The 13,862-nt window shown below is 42.2% G+C and overlaps 1 protein-coding gene across 1 annotated transcript in view; it reads left to right on the plus strand.

The window, feature by feature from the left end:
• The window catches only part of LVRN (laeverin), a 541,073-nt gene that overhangs the window by 272,686 nt on the left and 254,525 nt on the right, over window positions 1-13,862 (plus strand). The window contains exons 7-9 of the mRNA XM_085632644.1: window positions 313-456; window positions 983-1,048; window positions 1,191-1,256. Of these exons, the coding sequence (XP_085488770.1) occupies window positions 313-456; window positions 983-1,048; window positions 1,191-1,256 (276 nt within the window). The remainder of the gene's footprint in view (window positions 1-312; window positions 457-982; window positions 1,049-1,190; window positions 1,257-13,862) is intronic.

The raw sequence follows: 13,862 nt of genomic DNA on the forward strand, positions 1-13,862 counted from the left end.
TGGGAGCGTTTTCCCTTCGTGATCTTTTGAAAGCCAACATTTCTGTAGTTCTTGCTTGATCTTGTTCTGGTCGAAGCCTTGTACAAACCATATAAGGATTTGCTTCCTTTACTTCTGAAGTTTGCCTTTTGGGTGAGAATAATATTTTCTAGGTGAAGTGTTGGCATGTGATAATAAGACCAAACCTTTCCTCTGATGAAGTACTGGCTACATAATGAGAATTATAACACCCTACCATGACTTGTGTGTTAAAAACAAAATTACAGAATAGATTGTCCATTCTAACTGTAAATTATTTGTTTTTATTTTTAGAATCAACTATTCCTGCTGAGTCGTTTACAAAGTATGTTTACGAGAGATGGCAGGATATCCCCAAGAACAGTGTCTGTGAAAAAAGAAGATATTATTTTAACAAACCACATTATACCGTTATTTGATGTAACTACCTATTCCAAGGTAAGAGACATGTATCTGTTATAAAACCCCTGGACACACAACACTGCTCCACTTTTTTCAAGAATATTGTGTGTAGCTCTGACAAAAGCTTTTATTACAGCATGAAACTGAGTGTGGACAGTGTGGACAAGTGAATTAAGTCTCTCATATTGCATGCTGCGTTCACTAACCCCCCTCATGCATATGCCTTTTGGTAGTGTGCAAGATTAGTGTTTTTACTTTGAGGGCCCGATTCATAAAGGTAAATTTACACTTTTGTGTAAGTTGACCATTGTATGCCAAAAGAAGATAGAACTGTCCTAACTGTTTATGTGGGGAGACTCCGCAGTCATAAAGATACTGCTAGTAAAGTCCCTTTGTGAATAGCAAACAATGGTCCAGTTACACAAAAGTTTACCTTTGTGAATCAGGCCCTGACTCTTTAATCTAAGAATATTCATTCAAGACAGGGACAATGCTGCTGCTAAGAAATACTTTGAGTGGAAGGTTCAAAGAACTGACATGTTCACACTCTTTTGTTCCATAGGGGGCGTCATTTATCAGAATGGTTGCCAGCTTTATGACCGAGAAGCTGTTTACCAAGGGGCTCAGCGTGAGTTTAGAAAGTATTTCTGGACTTTGAAGCAGGTTTTCTTCTCAATTTAACAATAACAATGTGTATGTCTTTACTTTGATCATATACATTCCTTTTTTGGTCTGAAAAAATACTGATTCTTGTTTTTGTTTTGTCACAGTCCTATTTGAAGGCGTTTGCATTCTCAAATGTTGACCAGGAAAAGCTATGGAGCCAGTTACAAATGGTACTTTGACCAATATTTACAAAATCAATTCGCATTAGGTGAAATCATAATAGAATATGTAGTCCTTGGTGATATATAATGTATTTCTTCTAAATATATATGCTGTTTGACACAATGTAATGTACCCAGAATATGGAAAACAGCATTGAAAATGATTGTTGATCTTGCTCTCTTTTTACATGTATTTACTTTTTACCCTGTTTTTATAAGCATAAAATTGTTAATGAGGTTGATTGCTCCTAACATTGTGTTTTTTCTAATGTCGTGTGTAGCAAGGCAACAGGACAGTGCACATGGCATAAATATAATTGCTTTTTGGGGTGAGAGGTTATGCCTCATTCATTTGCTAAAAGTGATGCTGTCTGGTTATGAAAGTTAGGGGCTCATTATGATGGCGGCGGACTGATGTCCGTCTGCCATCATAGCTGTGCTAGGGCCGTCCACCAGATGGGTGGAGGTCCCACCAGTGCAATTAGGATGCGCCCGCCACACCCGCCATACTGGCAGGCGCATCCTGGCCTTTTAACATTTCGGACGGTGCTGCTGGCTGCAGCACTATCCGCAATGTCAAAAGAGCATGCACAGCATTTCCCTGCACCATGTGGCAGGCCCCCCACACACACAGAGGGGGCCCGCATTGGGCCCCCAAAGCCAGTCTCCGCCTGTCTTTTTTCGGTGGGATATCCGCCGCAAAAAGGCAGACGAAAAGGCATACCTTAATTCCTATGGCGGTGCCTGCACTGCACCGCCGCAATGTTGCCCTGGTTCCGGGTTCCGCAAGGCGGGTGGATAAGGACCGCCTTGCAGAACCATGTCCACCGTGGTACCATTGGGATTTCCACCACCATCCTAATTTGCCAGTGGGAATTTTCTGTATGATGGCGGAAGGACCGCCACCACCGGCCCGGCGGTGGCAGTCCTTCCTCCATCATAATGAGCCCCTTAGTTTGTGAAAAGAACTAGTGCACTGGCTACAGGTGTGTTTTTTTGGTGAGGTGCATTATTTAATTTCCTATGAGTGTCATATAATCTCATTTTAGAGGGATTATACTTGTGCTATAAATGTTATCTGTCCTTGGTAAAGAGCTGGCATGCACTTTTATGGTCTGGCTTGACAGAAGGTTGAAGGAAAGCATGTAATACTCCAAAAGTCAAGCCATCTGCTGCTCTCCCGAACCTCCAATCCCTACCCTGATGATCCTTCTCCTAACTTAAAAATTATACGGGGATGGTGCACAGACCCCTGGGACCAAGGGACCACCACCTCACTGAGGCCAAATACAAGTAGCCCCCCTCCCTGGCCACATACGGCTTTGGGGACCCCATGCCCCTGGGCCCAGCCTTAACTCATTGGGGAAGGGGAGCCTCACGGACCCCTACCCGGGCTGATTTTGGCCCCTGGGATCCCATCCCCCAGGGCCCAGCCATGTGTCACTGGGTGCCCTGGTCTGAGCCAAGGCACCCAGTGTGCAGGATGGGGACCTTTGAGGGAGCCTCAAGGCCTCTGCGGTCCCAGCCAGCTCCCCACCTCCTGCTGGACCCGGCATTGCTATTGCACACAGTGAGCTGCTGGAAAAGCAGCTCCACATGTGCCAGAGCAATAGTATCATCTCTGTCCCTGCCTACATGTCTGCGGGTAGGGAAAGAGATGAAGCCTCCACTTCCAGCGCGCAGGAACACTTTGACAGCTCCCTCCCGCTGGAACTGGAGTGTTTGCTCTGACTTGACGGGAGCTGTCAAAGATCCACCAAGTCAGAGCAAACAGCTATGTCCCGAGGTTGGGCATACCGGGACATAGCAGGAGCGGCCCTGAGCGGCGACTGCTCCCAGGTCCATTAATGGGCTGGCCCCAGGGAGGTGGTGGTCTCCAGGACCGTTTATGGCCTGGGAGGGGGGCCGCGCTGCCCCTTCCCAGTATTACTTTTTGTGTAGGCCCCGGGGAGGTGGTGGTCCCTGGGGCCCAGGGGTCCATGTGGCCTCCCCCAATTTGTTAAATGTATTGCCCCGATGATCCCAGGGGCTTCGGGGGAGCCCAGGATGCTGGTCTGGACAGCCCCGCACCATTATGTAATAAAGCCCGAGGGAGGTGGGGGTCCTGAGCCTCTAAGAGCCCTAGGAGGGGGGCCCTGTACGACCCCCACCTTTTAAAAGAAAAATGCCCCTGGAACCTGGCCCACCTCGGGCCTTTTCAAAACAAGTGTGGGAGACCGCACTTGTTTTTATTTTTATTGGTGTTGCCGTGAATTTCACAATTTTGCTGCAATTGTCTTTTCAATAAATGCTTTTTTGCCCTGGCAGGGTCTCTCTGGGACCCCACCACCAGAGCTAGAGGGTTAGGGTATTTTTTGAATCCTAAGATGGCTGCCAACACCTCCTGGTTGAAATGTTGGCAGCCAATTAGAGCTCTACAGATCTCTGTACAAGCTTGTTATTATTCAAAAACTCGTCGCACTCTCAGATAAACAAATTAGGATTTCCTTTAATTTCTCAACAACTACTGAGCGGATTTACACCTAATAGCTGAAAGCGCAATCTGTGGACCAAAAGCTAGCTTTCTGCCAAATTTGGTGTAATTTCTTCCAGCAGTTCGGGCTGTAGGCGTGTCTAAAGAGTCTACGGGAACCAGCATGGGAAACATACTTTTTAAATCACACATTTTTCTCAGCCCCTTCTTGATGGATCACCCCGAAACTTTCCATGCACAAGATTCACCGGAACACTTTCTTTGGAAAGTTTTGTGAAGATTCGTCAAACGGTGCCAAAGATATAGGGAAGTCAAAAAAAGCTTAAACATGGTCCAAACTATAATTATCTACTGGCGACCGCCAGTAGGGGATATATATAAATACATATTCTGAATAGGTTTTGGTGGTTGTCTCTTCTTGTGATATCCAAAAAATCAAGCGAAGGGAGGAAGAAGAAGTGATTCATTCTGCTTCCATGCTTAATAGTTGATAATCAAAAGAGAATGAACCATGTATCTTGAAAAAGCCAGGGTCTATAATTGTTGTACAAAGGACCTCATACACTCTAACCTGTGGGCAGCGGTATATCTTGGTTCTCCTCTTGAGAAGGTAAGGTGATTGGTTTAATCATTGGGTCCTTTTCCACCTGAGTTTCCCGTTCTTCAGGCAGTCAACCTTCCTCCACCTGGAGGGAGACCATCTGGTTCTTTGACTGTCGTGATTTCGATAGTGTTAGCAGAAAAAAGTGATAAATTAAAAATACTGCCTATCCTGTACTCTTGTTGTATTTGTCAGGATGCAGTAAGATTAAAAACAGTGTGTGGTGCTCTGGTGGATGTGTGAATGGTCCACCCCACCTATATAATGATGATTTCAGTGGTCAACATATTTCAGTCACAGTAGGTTGTGTGGGGGATGGCGGGGGTTAGAGTGTATTTTTTATTGTATGGTCGTAATGGTAGCAGGGGATTGTTCGAAGTTGACATTTGTATTTCACGCCTCAGAAAAGTGGATAGTGTAAGAAATTGGAGTATAACCTCAAATAATAATAACTGTTCTTATCAGGTCAAACCACTAAAGTGCACTAGGTAAGCCTGTGAGAAGCTTGGCACAAAGCATTCAGGCTTAACTTAAAGGCACTATGAAGTATTTATGCAGTACTCAAACAACAATGAAGTGAAAAAAAATTGAGAATAGTTTAATAAATAAAATTACACCAAAACAACAAATATCCAATAAAAGAACCGGAGAAAATACATGTTTTATAGTTTGAATTACCAGTAGCACTAAAAAGCACAAAATACCAATCGGGGTTATCTGGTCGCGCTGGACCGGGTCAAAGTCAAAATTTAAGGCCAACCGTGATGGATCACCGGTTAAATACAGGGACCGGGCTCGTCCCAGTGGAAAGTTACCTTCAGATTTAGAAACCATTTTTACGAAAAAAAAGTGGTCATCAATGAGTCATCGGAGGGGCAAGTTTGATTTGAAGCGGTTCTCGATGACTGAGGGCTGTTGATGAGCGGGATACTGTTGCAGTCGTTGATTAAGGAAGGGAAGCTCAGAGTGGGCGAAGTACGCACCCTGGAAGGACCCAATGTTGATTGGTTGCTGCCCGGCATCAAGCCCTCTATGTTTGGACTTAGAAACTTTTCTGGAAGTCAGATCTCCTTCAGCAACCTGAGGTTGATCGGCGATTCAATGTCAATGGGAGCAGCTTTGATGTTGAGCTGGCTTCCTCTGGTTCTCCAGGTAAAGAAATTCCCAAACGTTTCTAAGTCCCACTTCTTGAAGTTTGGGGACTGGAGGAGTACACTCTCACACCAGCCAAGGGGGTTAGGGCTCTCTGCAAAAGAGGCCAACAGCGGGGTCCAGTGCAGAGCCAGTTAGAACTTGTCAGCTGGGCAGTTGCAGGGAGAAATGCCTCTGGAAGCTAGTTGTGTCCCTTTAGCTCAAACAGGAGCCGTAAAACCCTTGAAGTCACTTCTGGGGTCCTTGGTTCAAGGCAAGTATGTCCAGTCTTCCTTCAGGTTCTTCAGACAGCAACACAGTCCTTCTTCTGATTCGTCACAGGTCCATGTGTGTTCTGAGGAGAAGTTTGTGGGGTCCACTTTTTAGCTCAGTGCTAGCCTGTGGGTGGATGACAAGCTTTGCCCACCCTCTAAACCAGTTCTGGTCACTCCCAAATGTTAAACCTGCCAGACATAGGATGGTCTTCACCCAAACATTTTGCCTACTTAACTCCAATATTTGCTGGATTTAATGTTTTGTTGGCCTTAGGACTTTGTGCACTTCACGACTGCCAAGCAGTGATAAAGTGCTTGTGCTCTCTCCCTTAAACATGGTTTGATTAGCATAAACCTAATTGGCACATTTAATTTACTTATATGTCCCTTGTAGAGTGGTATACCATATACTCTGCGCCTGTAAATTAAATGCTACTAATGGGCCTTCAGCCTTCATTGTGTCAACCACTCATGTAGCCTTCCAAAACATGCCCAGAGTCTGCCATTGCAACCTGAATGTAGCGTCACACTGCCACGTCGACATGGCATTTAAACCTTCTTACCAGGCCTCTTGTACTACATATACATTACCCCTCGGCAGCCCAAAGGGAGTGTGCTGTGTAATTAAAAGGTTGATCATGCACATTTAAGTTTTACATTTCCTGGTAGTGGAAATCTCTCAGATTCGTTTTTCACAACTGTGAGGCCCACCCCTCCCATAGGATAACATTGGGGATTCATTAGTACATGTAATAAGCTGTAATTCCTAAATTTAGAGCAGGTAGATATGTAATGTTTGGTACCAATGAAAGTGTTATGATAAACCCTTTTTAATGGTAACGTTGTATTTCTCATTACAATTTTGAAAATGTCACTTTTAGAAAGTTGGTATTTACCTGCCCTTTGCCCTTTGTGCCTGCAGCCTGTGTTGGCTCACATGACTGGGTGTAGCTGACAGTTTGTGAATCCATCCCAGACAGTCACACAATAGAGGGATTAGGTGTGCCTCTATGGGCCATCAGCTGGCAGGATGGGGGGGGCTGAGCACAGCCCCACTTAAACCTGAATAGCCTGTGCTCTGCGTTTACACAAAGGGCCTAATGACCCTATATCGTCACTGCAGCCAGCATGGACCCAGGGCAGGGGAGTTAGGCAATTATAATCACTTCAAATAACCTTTCTAGTAGCTTCTCCCACATTCCAGAAGAAGGGTACCAGGGTATAAACATAGGACCTTCAGATCCACTCGTCAGTACACTACTGGACCTGTGGAAGGACTCCCAGAGGATTGCCTGCTGCTGTGAACTTCTGCACACTCTGCCAGATTGCTGCCCTACTCTACTGTTGAGCCCTGCATCTACACTTGTACCCAGGACTTCCAGACGTGACTCAAAGGGCTAGTTTTCTGGCTTCCTGTTCAGATCTACAGGGATTTAACAGGCTCCTACCATCTTAAACCCACATTTGGACCCAGCCTGAGTGAGTCCTGAACCCCTAAGAGGTTTCCCACCAGTCCTGGGCCCTTGGTTGTGGTGCTATAGTTGCCCAGATGGGCAATTTCTAAAACAGAGGACTTAGACTAAATGTGGCCAAAAAGAGCTCTGAGAGCCAGGAGGAGACCGGGGTAACCTGCTGGCCTATGCGCCTGAGGTGCATCACCGGTCGTATTGACTGTGAGGTTTTTCCTGCTACGCTCTTCTCCGCAGCAGCCAATCTGTATCAGCAGTCCTTTGCCAAAGGGGTATCAGACCTTGTGGAACTGTCTTCGGCTACAGCCCTCTGCTTCGTCCCGCTAGAGTTTTTCGACTTCCATTTCGGCGACTAAGCCTGAACATAGACATCTTCATTGTGGCTTCGACCCAAGGCCCTCCGACGATGAAGATCCATCCTCTGACACCTCCTGCAGCCTTGCCCAGCTGAACTCTACCTTCTCAGGAGTTTTTCTTCAAGAATTTTTTCCAAGTTCGAAAGACAGCGCTGACAAGGCCCAACCACTTCATGTATCAGAACCTGGTCAGCCTTAACTTTCAACTTAGACCCGGTCTCGCACCACTACATATTCACGGTTGATGATTTGATTTTTTAGGTGCTAGTTTCAATCTTAAGTTTTAAAGATTCATACCTCTGGTTCTACTGATTGGAATTGTTTTGTTTTGGTGTCAAATTATTTATTAAAATGTACTCTATTTGTCTAAATTGCTTTGGGATTTTTATTGTGTTGCGTTTTCACCTAATTACGGTTTTTGTGCTCCATAAATATTTTACACATTACCTCTAAATTAAGCCTGACTGCTTTTTGTGGCAAGCTACTCAGGGTTAAGCACAGATTCATTTAGTCGCTTTTTTTTATACAGTGCTACTCTAGTGGGTGGCACGATGAGTGCTGCAGCCCCGAGTAGCATTTTAATTTACAGGCCCTGGATTCATTCAGCACAATATACTGGGGACTTATAAGTAAATAAAATGTGCCAATTAGCTGCATTCCAATTGTTTCATGTTTAATAAGGAAAGCACAAGCACTTTACTACTTATTAGTAGGGATAAAGTGCGCAGAGTTCTACTTCCAACAAAAATAGGGTTTAAATAAAAGGCAAAAAATCCTGGGTGACCCTGCAGGAAGGGTGAATTTCCAACAGCTAGGAATAGTGAAAGTTGGTTCACAGGGGAAGGGGTAGTCAGAATGAATAGAAATCTGCTTGCTAATTACTTAAAGCCTGATTATGATTTATGATTTGGTTTGGATTTTATAGAGAGTGACATATGCCCTAAGGCATCATGGTGCTACCAGTAGCATGAAGGATGGAACTAGCAGATAAAAAATACAAAGCTAGAGTGAACAGCCAGGTTTTTAGAGACTTTCTAAAAGCCAAATAGTTGGGTGTATTCCTTAGATGGTCTGGCATTGGGTTCCAGAGACGATGAGTTTGGCGGTCTGATGGACCGGTAAACCCAAGGTGGTAGTTCGTATGTCCAATCACCAAATTTCCAGTTGGGCAGTTGGACCGACATGGGACCACTGCTGCTGCCAGCGATCTGCGATCCCTGGTGGTCTTGCAGCGGCTTGAGGCCTGCAGTGTGCTTGTGGTGCCGCTTCCGCACCGTCAAGCATATTACGAGTTTTCTCACCGCCATGAAAACTGTGGCAGTGAGGGAATTAAGGGGGCCCTACAGGCCCCCCGTTGCCTCAGGGTTCTGGGGTGCATGTAGGGAGGCACATGGGGTGCCCCCATGTGTGCATGCACCCCAGTTCCTGCACGGCATGGACTGCACCAGTCCTTTCTGTGCAGGAACGGGCTTTGGCATTCCCATTACTTTGCCTTTCTAAGGCTTTCCGCCTTGGACTGCAAAAGCACCACCTGGCAGACCAGGAGAAAACTTCTAATCCTGCAGGTGGTCAAGTTTGGTGGTGTGAGAAAGGGGGGTTGTGTGGTGGCCTGATCCCACACTACCAAACTCATAATCAGGCCCTTAGTTTATTGCAACTTTAAGGCTTCTAAAAGGTCACAGTATGAGGATTAGACTAAATGTATGGCTGTGATAGGTTGTAAGGCAGATAAAAAGAGGAGCTTTGAACGTCAAGGTTTTGAAGGAGATGGAAAAATCTGCTTAACTCCTTCTTTCATATTTGGTCCATTGAACCCACACCCTCTTTTATTTTTGTATTTCAATGTTTTATTTTACAGAATGTAATTAAAAAACATTGACTTCTGAACCAAAATGGATCCTGAACTAAAAAATAGGTCTCTTCCATCAAATCACCAGTTTAAATTTAGAATCAAGCACTGTATTAAACTGCGCATAGATCTACCAATATATTAGTCTGTTTACTGTCACCTCTGGGCATATTTAGACAACCCAAATGGCAGTAAAGAGCGCATGGATCACTGTCATCAGGCCAAGTGTATTGATGATAGTACAGTAATTATTGTGTAGCCATCAAAATCTATTCTGTATGGGAGACTAAATGGAAAGTGCAACGTTTGTGGCCCTATTCAACTTGTGTTGACCAATTTATCAACTTCCACGTTCAAACTTGGGTGGACAGATGCTGGTACCACCAAAGAGCATTCAGGTAGAGGAAACAGCTCCATGGTTCTTTCAGTGGAAGATCATCAGCTGTAACTACAGAACCAGAAGCTGACAATTTTTGCTGCAGCAGCCATGCTGCGAATTATGGCTTTGAGCCTACTCAAATAATCTCACAGTGAAGAAAGCTTATGGGGCCATGTAGCGGCAGGGTGGCCACACTGTAATCACCAATGACCAGGGATTTTTTATCTGTGTTGCTGAGGTCAGTCAATTATTGGGATAATTATAAATTTACGGATAGTGCATAAACTTAACATCACACAATGTGACTGCCATTGATAAAGTATACAAAACAAAGTTTGGTGTTTGGACAGAATATGTTGAACAAAAATAATGTAGGAATATTGTGATGTCAAAAATATTGTGGACATACATCTCAAAGGTAGGTATATAGGTTTTAATCTTCTGTTTAATATTATAAAATATTTTGTTACTAAAATATTCTGAAATATAATGTTGTTTTTTTATAATACTTTAGTGAAATAGTTGTGGTGGTTTGGAAATTTATATCTTTTTAATTGTAAAATTTTTTGATCTTATGTATATGTATTAAAACAATTATTGGAATGTTCATCATATTACATTTTAAATTGTGTTTTTTAAATAAAAATGTTTGATTAGTAAACATTTAGTAGAGGGATGTAGGGTTTATAGAGGAAAAAGGAGAGGTGAATTTTTAAACATGTTTGTGTAAATATTTTGTTTTGTAAATTTAATTTTGAATGCTTTAGGTAGGAATTATAATTTTTATAAATGTAAAATTACAAGTTTATGCATGTAAATTTAAAACATGCTTCTGTAGGTTTTGATAATGTTTAATTGTAAAACTTAATTTATTTTAAGACAAAGTTATGTTTTGAGCTTTCCTATTTTTAAACGTTTTCAAATGAAGTTATTATGTATGTAATTTTAAGTTTATGATATTTATTATATGTATACTTTGGGCCTTACTACGATGTCGGACACCATTGCGGTCTCAGGACCAACCGACCTCTGGTCAGTGGTCTTGACAGCGCTATTACAATACTCCCATTTCTCTATGGGAGCATGTGCTGCGGCTGTAAACCAACTGAAGAACAAACTCCAATAGAGAAATGGGAGTTTCTGTTAATCCCTGCATCGTGTGGCAGGCACCATAGGTGCCACCTCGTCCCCCAACTGGAGGCTGCAGGGAGAAGGAGAAGGTGCCCCCAAAGTAGCTTTCCGACAGACTTTCGATGTCGAAAAGCCCAACATGGAAAGCATGTCGGAAACCAACATTGTAATCCCGACGGCCGAAACGCCGTCCTGCGGGATTACAGTGAGGCCTCGGACTGACCGACAGGCTCCTTGAGCCCGTCGGAATCCAGCCATAATGACCAGCCGGTTTCACTTTCGGCTGCCTGCATTGTAATGCGGCGGTCGGAAGTGAAACCTACGATGTGACTTGGAAAGCCTCCGACCTGCGGTGGAGGCTTTCCGAGTCACATCGTAAGGGGACCCTTTGTGTTTATGATAAGTGAATTTTCAATAATGTCTTAATCTTATATATCTTATATTATTATTTTAATATTTAGTACATTTAATTTTAATTTAATTTTATTAGAAAATTTAACATGTATTTAAGTTTGTTCTGTTAGTAAAAATTTGGATTTAATGTAATTTTATGTTAAAAGCTTATTCTATTTATTTAATTTAGTTTTTTTAATTTTAAAGTAAATAAAAATTAATAATAGGTTTATTAGTGGATTATTATGTTTATAGGAGAATAGTGTGGGAAGATCTTGTGATGTATTTGTTATGAATTTTATATTTTACATAGTGTTTTATGTTTTAAATAAAAATGTTACATTTGGAAATGTAAGGTTTAATATTGTAAATTTTTTATTTGTTAAATATATAACTATAATTTTACATGTATTACACCATCAATTTAAACATTTTAGATATGTGTATGTTATTTTAATTAAACAAAAACTAATAATAGTCAATTTAACCCTCTTAGCGTCCAACGCCTTCCCTAAAATAGTTCAGACTTGAGTGGGAATTACAAATGTAACCACTTTAGTGACCAACACCTTCCTCATAATAGTTTAGTTTAGAGAGGGAATAGTAAATCAAGCCGTTTTATTGCCCAACACCTTTCCCAAAGTGGATTAGATTGGCGTGGGTATAGAAAATCTTGATATTTTAGTGTCCAACACCGTCCCCAAAATGGTTTTGTTGGAGTGGGAATAGTAAATTCAAACCCGTTAGTGTCTAACATATTTCCTAAAATTGTTTAGATTAGAGTGGTAGTAGTAAATCCTGCCTTTTTAGTGTCCAACTTTAGTGTACAAAATATTCCCCAAAATTATTTAGATTGGAGTGGGAATAGTAATTCGTACACCTTCCCCAAAATGATTTATAGTTTGAACTTATGTATAGTGTGTCATTTTTTACAATAATAACTAATACATGTCATGGTTTTTACATGTTTTCTAGTGATCTATTCTATTCATTTTATTTAATCTACATTTTTTGCTTTATTTGTCATACATACATTTTTTTGCAAACATTGTTTTCAAATGTTACAGTAGTACAACTTTTTTCTACTTTTTGGGTATAGGATTACATGTACTGTTTTTTAACACACCTTTTAGACATGTATATTTTCAAACACATACTAAAATGGTACTCAATTATTTTTTATGCATATATTTTTGATACATGGTACTTTGTATTTTACATTTGTTTAATGCATTCTATATTAAATAGTACTATTTAATATAGAGTTATTTTTTTAGAGTGCTTTTTAAATGTTATTACATTTTCACTCACATTTTTTAACAGTTTTCGTTACATTTTTGTAACATTTCTATTGACTTCTTTTTTTTTTTTGTCCTTATTTCACCATTAAGCGTCTGCAATTCTTACTGTGAAACCGTCATTATCAAACTGTGCGCCCAGCGGTAACTGCATTCGCTTAGGCCAAACCAAGCCAGCCCATTTGTTCAAGGCATGGTGTAATCATAGCACCAGGGAGGACCAGTAGGGAGCTACACCAATCTCAAATCCCTACCCCAGGACACTAGGGCCTGCCAGACGTTCACAACACTCAGTTTCTCCCCCATGGTCCAAACGGGCCATGGCAAACGCAGCTTTAAACCAGTCCTCACACTTTGGGGGTCGCGGATTTTTACACTTCAGACAAATTTCTCTCCATGTTATCAAGACCAGGTATAACAACAGGTCTCTGTGTATCAGCTGAAGATTCTTTCCCAGAGCGCCGTCGTCCCCAAACAAAACCATGGAGACATTGACCTTGATTTTAACTTTAAAAATACCACCAAGAATATCCTCCACACCCTTCCAGAAAGCTCTAAGTTCAAGGCATTCATAGAAAATATGGATATCGTTGGCGCTGAGAAGATTACATCTTGGACATCTGTGGGAGGAAAGCGGAGCAAACTTAGCAATCTTTGCCGGAGTATAGTAAAGTCTATTGATAACAAAGAAATGGTTCTTTTTTAAGCTGGCTGGCTTTACATATTTGTAGAGAAGTTTCAAAGAAGGTTCATATAGATTTTCAATATAGGAATCAAGAGGAGACTGATTCCAGACTGCGTGCTGCGGGGGATATTCCACATTATCAGCCTCCAAGAACCTCTTATACCATATAGAAACTTCCTTTCTTTTAGGATGTACTTCTTGCAAGGTTTGCTCCACCTCCCACTCTCCTCGTATATCACCCTTCTCTGCTATAAACCAGGAGGCTAGTTGCAAGTATTTAAATCTGGAAAGACTACTTCCAACCTTCGCTCTTAGGACCTCCGAGGGGTGTACACCTTCTGAGGACAGAAGTTCTGACCAGATAGTGATACCCGCCCTTTTTATTGGGATCGCAAGGCTATCCTTCAGACATAGCGGGGTCCCCAGGGAGGCCCAGTTTGGGGCAAAGTCCGAATAGTACAGAATCCCCCATCTACATCTGACCTTGTACCATAGACTAAGGGCGACCCTAAGAACTTTCAGATGGACCTTTTTAAAAAACCTTGGTTCCCCAAATTTCTACAAGAAGCCTTCTC

This window comes from Triturus cristatus, chromosome 2_1 (assembly GCF_964204655.1).
Source record: "Triturus cristatus chromosome 2_1, aTriCri1.1, whole genome shotgun sequence".
NCBI classification, from domain to species: Eukaryota; Metazoa; Chordata; class Amphibia; order Caudata; family Salamandridae; genus Triturus; species Triturus cristatus.